We start from the raw sequence: 16,783 nt of genomic DNA on the forward strand, positions 1-16,783 counted from the left end.
GGTTACATAAATGCCAGATCGAGGAGGGATAAAGGGACGGATGCATTTTCAGAGCATGTTTACACCATGTGGTATCTGCCTCTCTCCACAACACTGGAGGCTATGGACAGCTGATGGTTTATTATTGCATAAGCACCCCCCCCCCCCCCTCTTTTTTTTTTTTTTTATTAAAAAAAAAAAAGCTATTCTATTATCACAGTACTCATGATTATTGCTTAATGTGTTAAATGGCTTTCCTTTGCCTTTTTTGTGTGTGTGTTGATTGCCTCTGCCTGGTGAAGGGGTTCTTGTGCAAGCAGGTTTTTGTAGTGTTTTTTTAGGGCCAGGTTGAGGTGGAAGCCCAACACTAAGGCTGCTCAACAGATGCTGTCTTATACAGGTTGTATGCAGGCCAGTGGAAACTCTAGTAGAAAGAAAAAAAAAAATTGTAAATGATTGCTTTTGCTGCCTACTCCAAAGGCGTTTAACTCTTAGCGCTGCAGTGGTGTGGGGCGGTTTAGAGGTTGGCCAAGAGGTGAGCCCGGTGCACAGGTCTTTTCACCCCAGCCTCTGTTTCTTTTCTGTTCCCTGATGTTCTGCAGTCTGCGGTGCTACAATTTGTCCCGCCACTAGAGCGCAGCCATCTGCATGTTTCCTCATATTTTTGTGTGTGAGAAAAGAAAAATGAAGCCAAAAATAGTCTGTCTGTGCGATTAGGTGGGTGTTATTGGGGGGAGGGGGGTGCAGAAGACGAGGTGCATTGATCATTTAGATGTTAGATTTGTCGTGGTGATAAGTTATGATATTGTATACTTTGGTTGGGAGGGTGGGTGTGGGTGTGTGTGTGTGTGTGCGCGCGTGCGTGCGTGTGTGTGTCAGAGAGGTGTTAGTGGAGGCTGGGTTGTCAATAAAGATTAGACAATCCAGAACCGCCACGTTACTCTTGATTTACTTTCCTAACCCCCTCTAAGCTGTGTGGTGCAATACCTCAATTTTTACCAATGCTAGCTAAACGCTCTGAAAACTAGCCCCTCTCCAACCAAGGATGGTATTTTGTATAATTATTCCTAAGACTTTGGTTTTTGAATCACAGGGGCGCCGTTTCCCTGCGTGCCCTGTGATTAGAGACCGATGTGTTCAAACTGTCACCACAGTGGTATCTGCATCCCCAAGATATGGACAATCTGCCTTTACTCTGGTATAAAACAAACAAATTGTTTTATTTATTAAATTGTAAATATGTAATACAATTCAAGAAAATTGCTTGGTCCTTGTCTGTTCAATATACTGTTTCTAATCTCTGATCTTTTGTATGTCTCAGAAATTGTTTTTATATGTATTTTTTACAATAAATATGTGTGACAGATGTTTTGTCTGTCTGTTTTTTGTGTGTTTTGTTGTTTCTGTCAAAATGTTTCTTTTTGTTTGTGCTTATAAGCATATGTGTAGACTTTAGGAGGGATGCGTGGGACATGACACCCCAATAAGAGCTTCAATTATTCAGTGAGGAATAAGTAAGAGGAGGAAGTTGTTTGCTAACTAATCTTAAACCAGTGTTCTTGTTTTTAGTCAACCCCAGAGGCAACAGCGGTGTCATTAATGTGCAGAAAATTTTGAACGAGCAAAAATGTTGCTGAAGCACATCTGAGCTACTGAAAGAAATTCATAAATGATATCTCTGATGTGACACTTGCATGTTTAAGCAGGTTACCTCTCCAAACAAAATACATAAAAGTTTACAGAACATCTCTTTATTGTTCAGTCATGACGGGAACCAGACAAACTGCTGGTTCCAAAAGAGGAAATCATGTTTGTGTTCTGAGCCAGTAGGGATAATACTACATTAGGAAAATTAAACCATGTTTTTTTTTTAATTTTATTTTTTAATCCAATGAAGAATACCAGAGCCGCATTATTCCGGTATACAGTCATGTCAGGTAGTGCAATCTCTTTCAGTTCTAGGGTTTCACACATCAGGACCTCAGCATTGATCTTAGTGAAGCAATTGTTGCTGCCAATTGATCTGGGAAGGGTTATAAAGCAATTTCCAAAATCATTTGATGTCCATCATTGTGAAAATTATTCACAAGTGGGAGAACATCCACTACAGCTGCCATTCTTCTCAGGAGTGGATGTCCCGGCATGAACCTACCCCGTGCAATCCTCTGAGAAACTCAACACTCTCAAATGACTCTGTAGACCTCAGCATGTTAAATGTTGAAGTTCATGACAGAACATTTAGAAAAGGACCGAACAAGTGTGGCTTGTCTGGAAGCCCAGAGAAAAGGTTCTCTAAAAACATGACTGCATGGCTTAGGTTTGCAAAGATATATCTGAACAACCCACAAGACTTCAGGAACGATGTCCTTTAGAGAGACAAGACCAAAGTGGAAATGTCTGGTTATAATGCACAGCAACAGGGTTGGTGAAAAAACAAACAGCATATCAACAGAAACACCTCATACCAACTGTCAACCGCAGTGGTGAAGATTTGGGCTTGTTTTGCAGACGTGGTACGGGCGCCTTGCAGTCATTGAGTCAACCATGTTTAGAGTCAAATATGAGGCCATCTGACCAACATCTAAAGTTTGGCTGAAACTGGGTCATGCAACAAATTTTAAGCACAGCAGCAAAATCAAAAAGGGTTGAAAAAGGAAAAAAAATCAAGGTGTTGCAATCGCCAAGTCAGAGCCCAGACCTCAACCTGAGTGAAATGCTGTTGTGCATAAATGGCCAAAAACCTCAATGAACTGAAGCACCATTGTGAGAGGCTGATAAAGTCAACCATTACTTCAAGTTATTGCTGCTAAAGGTGGTTCTACAAGCTACTGAATCAATGGATGTTCTTAGTTGTTCACAAACTAATGCTTAGTTTTTGTTTAATAAAAAATAATGACGTGTAACATTTGCTGTTGTTGTTAATCTGAAGTTGGATTTAAATAATTTTAGAGCCCAGTAAGGATCAGATACATTTTATTATGTTCCAATAGATGAAATCTTAGAAGGTTAGGTGTATATAACTGACCAGAATATAGGAAATTAAATATTTCACGGTCAAAACTTCCCTCCCCTCCAATGCTCTAATGAAACCTACATTAGAAATGTTAGATGTAGCATAATCAAAGAAAGAAATGTGTTTAGCGTTTAATCAGAGGATGACTTTGGTTTAACTCTAAATAGGCTAACATTGTAAATGACATAAAGGTGGAATATGAAGATGGATTAAACTTTTAAAAGAATGTCAATGTGCAAAAGTAATTCAAAGTAAATAAATAAAAGTATTATTCAGATGGTATTAAAATTTTCTGGTATTTGTCTTTTTTCATGCAAAAATGAGAATTTTTTCCCCACTGTGAGGAATTTGCTGCTTTTAGTTTCTTCTAAAGTGAACCAGTGAGTTTAAGTGATTATATTAGAATTTCTTTTAGACATTTAAAGAGGCCACAGTTACGTGACTACTTTGTAATAGATTCATAATAATTATGGCAAGACACAGAAGTTAATAATTGGACAATTTACTCAGAATTAGTTTGAATCAACTTACATTTCAGGTCCTGAAAGGTACAGTAGTTCCTCTTTCTGAGGCTACAGCCCAGCTCAAAGGGAACAGAAGCTGAAATTTCTTATGCAATACACTGACACACATGCTCACTTGTTACATTACATTACTGATAATTCTTACAAAAAAAAAGAAAGCATGCTGTTAAGCCTGGATGAGAGAGCCAGACAGCACAATGAGGGAGCTTTCACAAAGCAGAGCACACTGTGTTCAGGTCAGAGACATTATAGGTGAAAGTCACGACACTCAGAGAATCCTGAATTTAAATCTATGGAAGATCTAAGCAACAGCAAAGATGATTTCAATTAAAACATTGGTTAAAAAAGTTTTTAAATCTTTATTTAAGGCAGAGCTAGCAAACTTTAAGCATTTTTTATTAGGTTAGGTTCAGCCATTGAAATTAAAGCTGATTTAGACGCGTACTGCAACGTAACTTTCCAAACAAGTGCCCAAATGCACCACCAAGATTCAATTCAATTCAATTCAATTCAATTCAATTCAATTCAATTCAATTCAATTCAGTTCAGTTCAGTTCAATTCAATTCAATTCAATTCAATTCAATTCAATTCAGTTCAGTTCAGTTCAGTTCAATTCAATTCAATTCAATTCAATTTTATTTACATAGCACATCTCCAAGGCGCTTTATATTGTAAGGTAAAGGCCCTACAATAATACAGAGAAAACCCAACAATCAAAATAACCCCCTAAGAGCAAGCACTTGGTGACAGAGGGAAAGAAAAACTCAGGAAGAACAGGAAGAAATGTCTTACAGAACCAGGGAGCATCCATCTGCCACAACTGGCTGTGGGTGAGGGGAAGGAGACAGGACAGTGAGAGCGAAGAAGATACACTCAGTGCATCACTGGAAGACCCAGCAGCCTAGGCCTATATCAGCATAACTAAGAGAGGGCTCTGCATCACCTGATTCAGGCCTAACTATAAGCTTTATCAAAAAAGGAAGTTTTAAGCTTGATCTTAACAGTGGAGAGGGTGTCTGTCTCTTGAGTCCAAACTGGAGCTGGTTCCACAAAAGAGGGGCCTGAAATTGGAAGGATCTGCCATTCTACTGTTAAATACCCTAAGAATGAAAAATAAATCACCTTCGCCAGTTTTCTGTTATTTCTGTTATTCTGTTATTGCACATTTTCATACAGAACTGTCACTTATTTGATAATTCCAGTTTCCCTTGTGAGGAATTTGCTGTTTGTCTTTTGTTTTAAATGACTGTAAAGTGACTTTATTTAGGTTTTAGACATTTGAAGATGTTGCTGTACTAAAAATGAAACTGACTGGTTAGTAATAGAATGAAAATTAAAGCAGCCTATAAACCGGGCAATTTACTCAGATGTAAAGAGAGACATCAGTGACATTATCAGAGGGAAACATGGCACTCAAACAGTCCTCAGTTGTTATCTATGAGAATTCAGCAGCAGCTAAGATGATAGCAGAATCTTAACACAGGTATGGATGCAGTTTTTATCTCCTGTGACCACTGACAAGACTAGAAGTTATACTTTATTCTGAATTGAATATAAAAATCAGGAAGGACATAACACATTACTGCTGCATTTAAATGCATGCTTTGTTCTTTAGCTTTTTTTTTTTTTTATAGATAAAACCACAACATCCCCTCAGTAGCTGTACACTGAAGCTTTCAGCTCTACCACATGATGCCCCTCAGCCATTTCCTCTTTTGTGTTCGATGTCAACACTGAACTCTCAGTGTGAACTTCTGTGCAGACGTGGACCAGAAGAAAAGGAAAAGTAACTTTAAAGCGTGGGGGTGGAAATTTTTAGGAGGTATGTGACAGTTACTTTCACAGGAAACGGGGCATCCATGGAGGAGATAATGGATTGCCCTAAATCAGCACATTGTGGGTGTTGTGCAAACATTACAAAACTGAAACTGAAAAGAGGCAGTGATCCAAACAAAACCTGAAAACATACCTGAACCTTCTTAGGAAATATAAGGTCTCCTAAAAAAATTTTTTTTTAAATCAGCTAGTAAAATTAAAAACTAACTCCAATTAAAATACATACTCCAATAGCTACATCCTCAAAAGCATGGTTGCCCCTGGATTTCATGAGGAGAAAAAAAGATGCAAATGCAGGATGACACAACAAACTTTTAAAAACTTTAAAAAAATGTTTAAACTTTTATTCAGGCTTTAAGCAGAGTCCACGGAACAAACCCAAAACAGGGACAAAACCCAAAGCCACATAAAGAGCAAGCACACAGAGAATGATACACACACTATAACAAAGACTAAGGGAAAGGACAAGACATTATACACGTGAGGGCAGTGGGAACAGCTGAGGGAACAAGACACAAGCACAGACAATCAAGACAGTGAAAATTTAAACTCAGTAGAACAGTAGAGGAAGGTGGAATGAATGACAGTGACTTAAACAGAGATAAACTGAAGTGAACTAAAAAAAAAAAACAGTGCAAACTGTGAGTGTTGCAGTGCAATTAAAGATTCATATTTTCATTGCACTCAACTCTGGAAGGTCAGACTGAGGAGGATCCTGGGAAGTCCCTGGACACTTTATGGCTGCTGATCTGTTAAGAAACCAAGGATTTTTAAACACTGTGAGCCAACAGACAGTTTCACCACTTTAAACTAGTAGGAAGTGAAACTCTGCATTCCATTAACACCCCTTCAACACCCACCAGTAAAGGCTTCTTTTTTAACCTACATCACATGAAGTACTGAGCAATTATTATTGTTCGTGGACACAGGAATTACCCAGCAAAAGAGGTAGGAAGAGTATTAACTTTATTCTCTATTACTGACCTAAACCACAGTAGGTCGTGCGTACTTTACAGCAGTGGTTCTCCTGCTGTGAAAGAGAACAACTATTTGTTTGCTGTTGTAACACTGTAAGTACAAATGATGTCCTCATTTAATTTAGGAACATTGAACTTGATTTATACACATTTTACAGTTTACTTTTTTGTACTTGTTTCACTTAATTAAATCTAATCAAATTAAGGTACATTTCAGCACTTTCCAAGCAGAAACACCCATGGATCTGTTCATTTTTAACTTCAAATGCTTAATTTACTAGTGTTGTGATCAATATTTCATTTTTGCTGTTTCGACTTGTGAATATGATCTGATATGATTTCCAGTGTTGCGCAACAAAAAACAGAGTAAAGGTTTAACAGGCCAGCATCACTCCTGGTTAATGTTCTTTTTCAGATTTACTATTCAAATGTTAATAAAACCAGAGTTCATGTAACTGACTGATGAACAGATCAGAAACATGCAGCAAAAACTGAGCTCTCTGTCCCTCAAAACGTCATCTAAATATTGTGTACAAGTACTCTTAGCTTTCTAAAAAAAAAAAAAATCAAGCCCATTCACAGTGACAGTTTATTTATAACAAAGTTAGCTAAAACAAGGTTTTAGCTAACATTAAATTAAGTAGCTTATATGCTACTTCTCATTTTTCGATGCAAAAAAATGTGTTTTACTTTTAAAGTAAAGGCAACATACCTGATTTTTACAGGGTGAAAGCATCAATACCTTTCACTGCTGCGTTTCCAAACACTGAAAATCCAGTTTAAAAGAAATTCATTTTTACTGGGCATCATAAATCTTTTAACCTAGATCAGCTGATGCAACACTGGCTTTCCCACGGTAAAAGCTGAACGCAAACCAAGAAAGACCACAGGTCACATTTGACTTTCAGTGTTTCCATTCTTGGGCAACTCCTCAGCACCAAGCCTGGTTGTTTTTAAAAATCTGCATTTGATGTAAGAAATGCTGTGAATGACACTTCTGTCCTTATTCTGAATTAGCACCACTTTCTCAGAACAAATGCATTTTTTAGTAGTGATTTTTACTGATTTTAGTGACTTCACCATGTTTTTATTGTAATTCTATAAACCAAGTACTTTACACTTGTGTTGCTACATGTTTCACACCCGCTATTTACTCAAAAGTTCACTTTTATATTCGGTTCATCTTTTTCATTGACTCTCACTGTCCTTCAGTTTTTTACCAGAATGTCAGCTTCCAAAGAAACACAACATGCTCCCGGCTCTTATGTCCCCTCATCATCCACATATTCCTACCAAGGAGAGCAGCCTCCACCCTACTCTGGAGCCCCACCAATGTACAACTCACCCAAAACTGAGACAACTTGCACCCATCAGTATGAGTCTTTCTCTGACATAAACCCAGAGATATCATCGGACACGACTCCGCTGATCTCCTCGTCTTCCTTTGATGATCAGACTGTGAGGAAAGGCTTTGTTAGAAAGGTTTGTACACTACATTTCGGTTTACTTCAAGAATAAGTAAGGAATGTTGAAAATCTTTGTGAGATTAATTTGCTTTTAGATGCAAACAGTATTTGGTGTGATGTAACAACACAAAACTTTGTTGTTTTTGTTGTGATAATGAGTGGTTTTGCCTCTACAGAACTATAAAGTAAATCAGAGAAGGAGAAATTACTTAAAACTAAACTTAAAACTAAAACTAGGTGTAGAAAAAACATTTTGATTAAAACACAGAAGAAATTTTTTTTTTTTTATGTCACAATCTTACCAAATTTGTCTCCACAACAAGCACAACAACAAGCTTTGGGGCTTATTTAAATTGGGACATGCTACATGAATGTAAATCATGCAGTATTACATTGTAATAACTGTTCTTAAAATTCAGAAAATTTCCTAAAGCTTGCCCCTGACAAATGGCATGTGATTATAAAACATAAAACTAAAAATAACACTGGAGGTAATGAAAAAAAGCATTTTAGAAAATAAAAACTAAACTGAAATGAGAAAATAACTGAAATGAAATTAATTGGAAAGAAACTTTTTTAATAATATAAAAGTAATGATAATAATGCACATCAACACAGTGACCAGATGTTTTGGTCAGGCCTGCATTTATACAGCAGCCACGTTGGAGTGGAAGAAGTTTACATTGTTTACTTTTAGGGAGCTGTTTTAACAGCAATGCTCTGCTATTAATTTGATTTAATGAACTGGAGATTGCAGCACATGGTGTTCAGATGTTACAGCTGGTGGGAGCAGGGGTATTTTGTGGCTGGTATGCTGAGGATTAAGGAGGCTGTTTTCCCTCATTTTCTTCCAGAAGACAATTAAGCATATTTTAGAAAACCACGGTGTTAAACTCATTTTCAAGGTCCACATACAGGACAATATGAAAGCATTGTTGCCTCACAGCTCATTTGAATCTAATGAAGGGTTTTCTGTGTGGAGTTTGCACCTTCTCTCCTCTCCGAGTACTGCCACAGCACAGAGACATGCATATTTATGTTAACTGGTGATTCTAAATTGGCAGAAGGTGATTGACCAGGATATGTCAACAAATATGTAGGACTGCTTTCTTACATTTGCCCAGTAGCTTTAAAATTAGAAACATCCTGTCTCAGAGTGATGCTGAAAAACTAGTTCATGCATTTATTATTTCTATTCATTGCGATCAGGCTGTCCTAAAAGCTCCCTGAAAAGCCTTCAGGCCAAAATGCTGCAGTGAGAGTTCTGAAGGGACTAGAAAGAGAGAGCAGATTTCCCCCATGTTGTCTTCTCATGGTACCATATAACCCCAATAGAGCGCTTCACTCTTGCTGGCTTACTTGTGGTTCCCAGGGTCTTTTAAAGTACCTGAACCCTCCCTTGGTTACCCTGCAATAGGCCTAGGCTACTAGAATCACATGATTGTTTCTTCTTCATGCACCTATTTTCACTCTGTATGTGTTTATACACCACTCTGCATTTAATCATTAGTTATTATTAATCTCTGGCTCTCTTCCACAGTGTGTCTTTTGTCCTGTCTCCCTCCACTCACCCCCAGCAGGTCGCGGCAGATGGCTGCCCCTCCCTGAGCCTGGTTCTGCCGTACAGTTCTTCCTGTTAGAAAGGAGTTTTTCCTTCCCACTGTCGCCAAGTGCTTGCTCATAGGGGGGTATCTCTGTATTGCTGTAGGGTCTTTATGTTACAATATCAAGGTGACTGTTGTTGTGATTTTGTGCTATATAAATGAAACAAAATTGAACTGTGCATTGCAGTTCACAGGGACTTGAAAAGCACACTCTCTTCTTATGTAGAGTTTTCAGGAACTAAGTATTTATAATATTTTACTCTGTGATACAAATAACTTCTCAAGATCTAAAAATACTTTCAACTTTTTACACCCTTTCACTTGAGTGTGATAATGTTGGTATCACCTGAATAATCAAAAATATTTATGACATCACTGAAATTTTCACATTTTGTTAAACCATTCTGTGGGCTGGACTTGTCCCTTTGGTGAACCTGTTTTGGCCCTCGAGCTGCATGTTTGACACCCCTGCCTTTAGTATTTCTGTGCAACCTCTGACTAACTCAGGAAACGTTTCATATTGTTGGAGTACTAGTTCTTATCTATTAATGTAAGTTAAAGTTGAAAAAAACACTCATATATTTTTTGTTTTTTTTTAGTTTTCACAGCACAGTTACTTTGTAATAAAATTTTACCTTTTTAAAAAAAGGCTGACTTTCCTCTTTTCCTGCACAGGTGTTTAGCATTGTGGCAATCCAGCTGCTGTTCACCTGCACTGTGGTGTGCGTGTTCACCTTCTCCAGCGTGGTCAAAGAGGAAGTGCAGTCACACCTGTGGGCCTATCTCAGCTCCTTCATCATCTTCCTCGTGGTTGTCATCGCCCTTAACTGCTGCAAGTCCTTCAGTCGCCAACATCCCTGGAACATCGTTGCACTGGTGGGTTGCGAATAAAAAAGCATGTACTAAATGGATATGAAATATAGCACATCACCCAGTGGAGAAGAGAAGTGAAATATTTGGTCATGCAGTTGCGGTGGCACCTCAGCTTGTGAAAGAACCACTTAACGAGAAACTGGAAGTTAAAGCATAATATCTAAGCGTTCAGCAGAAAGAGAAAGGGTATAAAGGTCAGAATAAAAAACAATGACGACAATGATGACTTTTGGTCATCAGTTAGATTTCCCCAGATAGTCAGATGGTAAATGTACTGGCACTAACACTAACTGTATGTAGCACTTTTCTGCTCCAACTGAGCACTCAGAGCTCTAGACGAATTCCGAAAAGTCAGTTTGCTTTTACATTTTCCAAAAATAAACCTCTAACGAGCGGCAGATTCACTGAGTGAGTTGAGGTTTGGTTGGCATGTTAATTTAGGACAGGCTCTTCCTGTTGTTGTTAAATACTGCCTGTACTGCAGAGCAAAGAGCAAACAAAAGCTCACTTCTCCACCTGAATGTGAACAGAAGTAACTACCCCCTACCCCCTCCAAAAAATGTAAAAATTAAAATCTAAATTAAAACAGAATGCACTGACTCGATTAAGAAGAAGATTTAAGCATCAGTTCAGGGCCTCCTTTAGCATAGTTTTTAATTTCATAATGCACCATATGTTTTCAATAGCTATCGTCTGGAATGCAGGCAGGTCAGTGTGGCACCCAGTCTCCTCTTCTACTCAGTCATGCTGTTGGAATAAGGTGGTTTGGTATTGATTTGCTGATATAAGCAAGGTCGCCCTTGAGAAAAGATGTTATCTGGATGGTATCATATGATGTTCCAAAACCTGCATATATTCCTCAGGATTAATGGGGCCTTTCACATATGTGTAAGTTATTGTGCAGTTATACATTTGAACTGTGCACTCCTGTTAAACTGATTGTTCAGAATCCATGAAGTAATTTCCACTAAAGAATCAGGTCTGTTTTTAATTCATGGCTCAAAGAAGGGAGCCCACACATAGTCTTAGGATGATGATTATTGTTTTAATGAAATAATGAAACTTAACTGACTCTCAGCAAGTCAATATGAATGCAATATCTGAGTGCATGGAAAGTTTATGACTGAGTATGCACATGAAAGAGAAAGCTTCAATCCAACCTGTTCAGGTGTGCTGCATTCTTATCTAGGGCACCTCCACCCAGCAATTTCCTGGAAGAGATTGGCAGATGTGACAAACTAGAAAAGCACAGCCCACGAGGCCAACGCTGTGGCAGTCTCATTATACTGTTTTACATGATTTAAATGATTTGCAAATCATTGCAGTTTTTTTTTTTCAAATTTACAAAGCGACCCAACTGGTTTGATGAAAAGTTGTATTTAAATGAAGTGCTGTGGATCACAGCATGCCAATGTGGGGAAAATGTTTTTCACATCTTATGTATCTTATGTTTAATACACTTAATTTTCTGCCTGCAGTTTGTTATCACTGTGAGCTTTTCATTCATGATGGGGACCATCGCCTCCTATCACAATACCGCTGCCGTGATCATCACTATGGGAGCAACACTGGTCATTTCTATCACAATAATGGTTTTTTCAGTGCAGGTGAGACCACCAGGCACCATTTTAATAAAGGCTGACCAATGTAGGATTTTTAAGGCCAATACAGATATCAAGATTCAATACAATAATTTTTCACATGCTCATTTAATGTGCTGGAAGCCATATTAGAAGGAGGTTGCTATGTGACTACTGTGCAAAAAAAAAACTGCATAAGACTACTGAAATATACATACAATAGCTTATCGATCTCTTTATGTTATTTGCAGAATCGTTTTGACTTCAGTATTTGCAACAGTATTTTGTTGGTTGTGATTGTGGACATCGCCTTGTTTGGGATATTTTGCTCCTTCTACTACACCTACATTGCCGAAGTGATCTATGGATGCCTGGGAGCTCTGTTGTTTTCACTGGTGAGAAATGCAACACACAGTTAGGTCCATAAGTTTTTGAACAATCACTCACACACACACACACACACACACATATATATATATATATATAATCCCCCATCTCCCCAAATCTTTCCCCCATTTCCTGTCTCTCTCCACTCCCAATAAAAGCCGCTGTGGCCAAAAATGCAAAGCAAAAATAAATAAATAAATAAAATTTTGCCTCTATATACCCACACAGTGGATTTTAAAGCCTCCCACAGTCCAAAAACATGCAATTAGTGGAGTTAGGTTAATTGGTGATTCTAAATTGCTCACAGGTGTGAATGTGAATGTGAATGGTTGTCTGTCTCTCTGTGTTAGCCTTGTGACAGGCTGGCGACCTGTACAGGGCGTACCCTGCCTCTTGCCCTATGATAGCTGAGATAGGCAATTCAACACTTGGACTTAACTCCAGATCTTTTATCCTAAATATATTATGGAATAATGAGGCCTCATCTGACCATCAAATGGCTTTTTGGTCAATTGTCACTTTTGAGCCTCTGAAAATAGAGTATTGTGTATAAAAATTTCTGTAATTCCTTAATAGTTAGTTTAATAGATTTGTTAAACTCAGAGAATTAAAGCTGAAAGTCTGCACGTCAATCACGCACTGAATTGTTTGAAAGTCCATTGTGGCAAAAATAGAAAAATGTATCTAAAAACTATGGACTGAAATGTACATATAAAGGATAACAGTATTTCAGTCTAAAATGAATCACACACTTGCACAACACTTTTCTTACTTTAAAGTACCTCAAGAGACCTGTTAGCCTATAGAGCTCTGCTGTCAAATGTTTTACTTGTACAATATGTGATACCTTGGAACAGAAACTAATTTGGCTAGATGGCTTAGATCAGCCATCATTGAGCTGACAGTCATTCATTCATTTATTTATTTTTACAAATTTTGAAAATTCATAAAAAAGATGTCAAAAATTGAAAATCAGTCTCCCCTATTTTGTAGAGCCTTTTGTAGAGAGCATTTGTGCTATGTTTCAGAAGATTTCAAATATAAGTGACAGAGGCGTAGTGAATTTAGCAAATAGTTGGTGGACAATAGACAGCTCATTATCGGATAAGCTCCACTGATTGTCGTTGACAGTGGCGCTAAAAAGTCATTAAATTAGGGCTGGGTAACATTTATGAAAATAGGATAACTGAAAAGGGTGTTTTGCTGCATAGTTTTGTAATAATGAGCTTATTTGGTTTTGTCTTATACACTCCAGTCCTTTACATTTGTGCCCTTTGCATCTCTCTAAAAGCCAGAATCACTCCCACAAAACTGCATGTTTATTTCAGTTTGCATCTATTTTTTTTTACTTTAAATAAATCCAATGTTAAAAACATTTTAAAAGTTCATTTACTGTATCTGTTGCCAAAGTTACAGAATAACTGTGCTGAATTTTTCATGATCTAATAGCTGCCCAAAATACACTATATTGCCAAAAGTATTCACTCACCCATCCAAATCATTGAATTCAGGTGTCCCAGTCACTTCCATGGCCACAGGTGTATAACACCAAGCACCTAGGCATGCAGACTGCTTCTACAAGCATTTGTGAAAGAATGGGTCGCTCTCAGGAGCTCAGTGAATTCCAGCGTGGTACTGCGATAAGATGCTACCTATGAAACAAGTCCAGTTGTTAAGTTTTCTCATTACTAAATATGCCACAGTCAACTGCTAGTGGCATTATAACAATGTGGAAGCGATTGGGAACAACACCATCTCAGCCATGAAGTGGTAGGCCATGTATAATCACAGAGTGGGATCAGCAGATGTTGAGGCACATAGTGCGTAGAGGTCACCAATTTTCTGCAGTCAATCACTACAGACCTCAAAACTTCATGTGACCACCAAATTAGCTCAACAACAATGCATAGAGAGCTTCATGAAATGGGTTTCCATGGCTGAGCAGCTGCATCCAAGCCTTACATCACCAAATGCAATGCAAAGTGTAGGATGCAGTGGTGTAAAGCACGCTGACACTGGACGCTAGGGCAGTGGAGATGTGTTCTTTGGAGAGACAAATCACACTTCTCCATCTGGCAATCTGATGGATGAGCCTGGGTTTGGTGGTTTCCAGGAGAACGGTACCTGTCTGACTGCATTTTCCCAAGTGTAAAGTTTGGTGGAGGGGGATTATGATGTGTGGTTGTTCTTCAGGTGTTGAGCTCGGCCCCTTAGTTCCAGTGAATGAAGCTCTTAAAGCTTCAGCATACCAAGACATTTTGGACAATTTCATGCTCCCAACTTTGTGGGAACAGTTTGGGGATGGCCCCTTCCTGTTCCAACATGACTGCACATCAGTGCACAAAGCAGGTCCATAAAGACATGGATAAGTGCGTTTGGTGTGGAAGAACTTGAGTGGCCAGCACAAAGTCCTGACTTCAACCCAACAGAACACCTTTGGAGACTGTGAGCCAGGCCTTCTCGTTCAAGATCAGTGTCTGACCTCACAAATGTGCTTCTGGAAGTATGGTCAAAAATTCCCTTAAACACACTCCTAAACCTTGTGGAAAGCCTTCCTGGAAGAGCTGAAGCTGTTACAGCTGCAAAGGGTGGGCCGACGTCATATTAAACCCTACGGATTTAGAATGGGACGTCACTCAAGTTGTGAAGGAAGAAGAGTGAATACTTTTGGCAATACAATGTAATTGTGCTCATGATTTTTGCCAGGATAAAGAAGCCTTATTTTACCCTGATTATTGTATAAATAAACATCACTGACAAAAAAATCTGTAGGTACATATACAGGAAACCCTAATAAGCCTCATTAGCTATCATGCACAATACCAGGATCCTTTAACTGCAGCAGCTACATGGAATTCAGCCCTTTCTATTTTTCACTCTCTTCCTGTCAAAATGTCTTTCATATAAAATATGATTTGTTAAGATGTGGAATAATTTAATAGCAGTTTCTGGTGGTAATTTGTCACTCTGCACTAAATCTCCTCCACCTGCCTCTGTCTTAGTACCTGGCAATCGACTGCCAGCTGATGATGGGGATGATGAGCTACCGTGCGGATCCAGAAGACTACGTCAACGCTGCTCTCCGTATCTACCTGGACGTAGCCTTAATCTTCCTCTTCCTACTGGGGAGGAGGTGAAACTGCAAACAAAACCCCCCCTGAATACTTCAGATTGTAAATTAAAATGTCCTTTATCATTATGTACTGTATGTTTGCACAGAATATTGTCTGTCTCAGTTTCACATGCATAAATAAAACACAGATTTTAAGTAGAGTTGTTTATTATTTTTTTGCATTATAATCCAATTACATTCCAAATTCCTAGTCTTCCAAAATTAAAAACCTTCATCCCGATATCAGATTGGGTCCAGAAGGATGTTTGTGTTACAATAAGCACCAACACCAAAACCACGGTATCATTAATGCTGATAATGAGACCTTTTAGTGATGCCTGGACATTTATTGATATAAATACACATGGAAAAAAAAGTAGTGCAAAAGGTTTTGTTTATTTTCTACAAATCAAAGGGGTCCATTCAACACAAACCTGTAGTCCCACTCTATCAACCAGCAGCATTTTCTGATGAAGAATACCAGGATATGACAGACACTTAAAATTTCCCTGGAGAGAAGTTAAATTCAAAGTTGATGTTTTTCCTCACTTGAATGCTTTCCTCAGACCCTCATTTATACACTGCTCAAAAAAAATTAAACACATTGAAAACATATCAGATCTCAATGGGGGAAAAAAAGTCATGTTGGATGTCTATACTGATACAGACTGGGTAATGTGTTAGGAAAGAAAGGATGCCACATGAAAATGATCAGGCTACAGGGGGCTGAATTCAAACATCCTGAAATTCAAATTGAAAAAAATGGTTCAGCAGGCTAGTCCATTTTCATGAAATTTCACTGCAGCAACCCAAAGTGGTACTCAGTAGTTTGTATGTCTTCCATGTACTTGTATGCACACCTGACAACATCAGGGCATGTTCCTCATGAGACAATGAATGGTGTCCTGGGGATCTCCTCCCAGATCTGGACCAGGGTATCACTGAGCTCCAGGACACACTGAAGTGGAACCTGGTAGCATCAGACGGACCCTGTACCCTGTAGAGGTCTCCGTGGATGTGCCTCACCAGACCATCACTGACCCACCACCAAACTGGTCATGCTGAATGATGTTACAGGCAGCATAATGTTCTCCATGGCTTCTCCAGATCCTTTCATGTCTGTCACGTGCTCACCTGCTCTCATCTGTGAAAAGCACAGCTACCTGCCAATTCTGGTAGTCTATGGTAAACGCCAATCAGCCTCCACGGTGCTGAGCAGTGAGCACACGACACATTAGCAGATGTCAGGCCCTCAGTCCACCCTCATGAAGTCTGTTTCTGATTGTTTGATCAGAGACATTCAGACCAGCTGCCTGCTGGAGGTAATTCTGTAGGGCTCTGGCAGTGCTCAACCTGTTCCTTCTTGCACAAAGGAGCAGATACCTATGCTGCTGATGGGTTAAGGACCCTTCTATGGCCCTGTGCAGCCCT

The 16,783-nt window shown here is 38.8% G+C and overlaps 1 protein-coding gene across 1 annotated transcript; it reads left to right on the top strand.

Annotated features, from left to right (window-relative positions):
• Positions 1-6,163: 6,163 nt before the first annotated feature.
• LOC115796381 (protein lifeguard 1) lies at positions 6,164-15,463 on the top strand. Its single transcript, XM_030752773.1, has 6 exons — positions 6,164-6,301; positions 7,543-7,812; positions 10,076-10,276; positions 11,752-11,880; positions 12,105-12,248; positions 15,243-15,463. Exons 2-6 carry the CDS (start codon positions 7,555-7,557, stop codon positions 15,375-15,377), a joined length of 867 nt encoding a protein of 288 aa, XP_030608633.1. The 5' UTR covers positions 6,164-6,301; positions 7,543-7,554; the 3' UTR covers positions 15,378-15,463.
• The last annotated feature ends 1,320 nt before the right edge of the window (positions 15,464-16,783 follow it).

The sequence above is a fragment of the Archocentrus centrarchus genome, chromosome 17, assembly GCF_007364275.1.
Source record: "Archocentrus centrarchus isolate MPI-CPG fArcCen1 chromosome 17, fArcCen1, whole genome shotgun sequence".
Lineage (NCBI taxonomy): Eukaryota > Metazoa > Chordata > Actinopteri > Cichliformes > Cichlidae > Archocentrus > Archocentrus centrarchus.

What these genes read in the sequence shown, in the direction of transcription:
- LOC115796381 (XM_030752773.1), top strand. Translation starts at nt 7,555, where the DNA reads ATGTCAGCTTCCAAAGAAACACAACATGCTCCCGGCTCTTATGTCCCC. An exon ending in GGAAAGGCTTTGTTAGAAAG is followed by an intron (nt 7,813 to 10,075) that starts GTTTGTACACTA and finishes TTTCCTGCACAG; the next exon opens with GTGTTTAGCATTGTGGCAAT. An exon ending in GAGCTCTGTTGTTTTCACTG is followed by an intron (nt 12,249 to 15,242) that starts GTGAGAAATGCA and finishes CCTCTGTCTTAG; the next exon opens with TACCTGGCAATCGACTGCCA.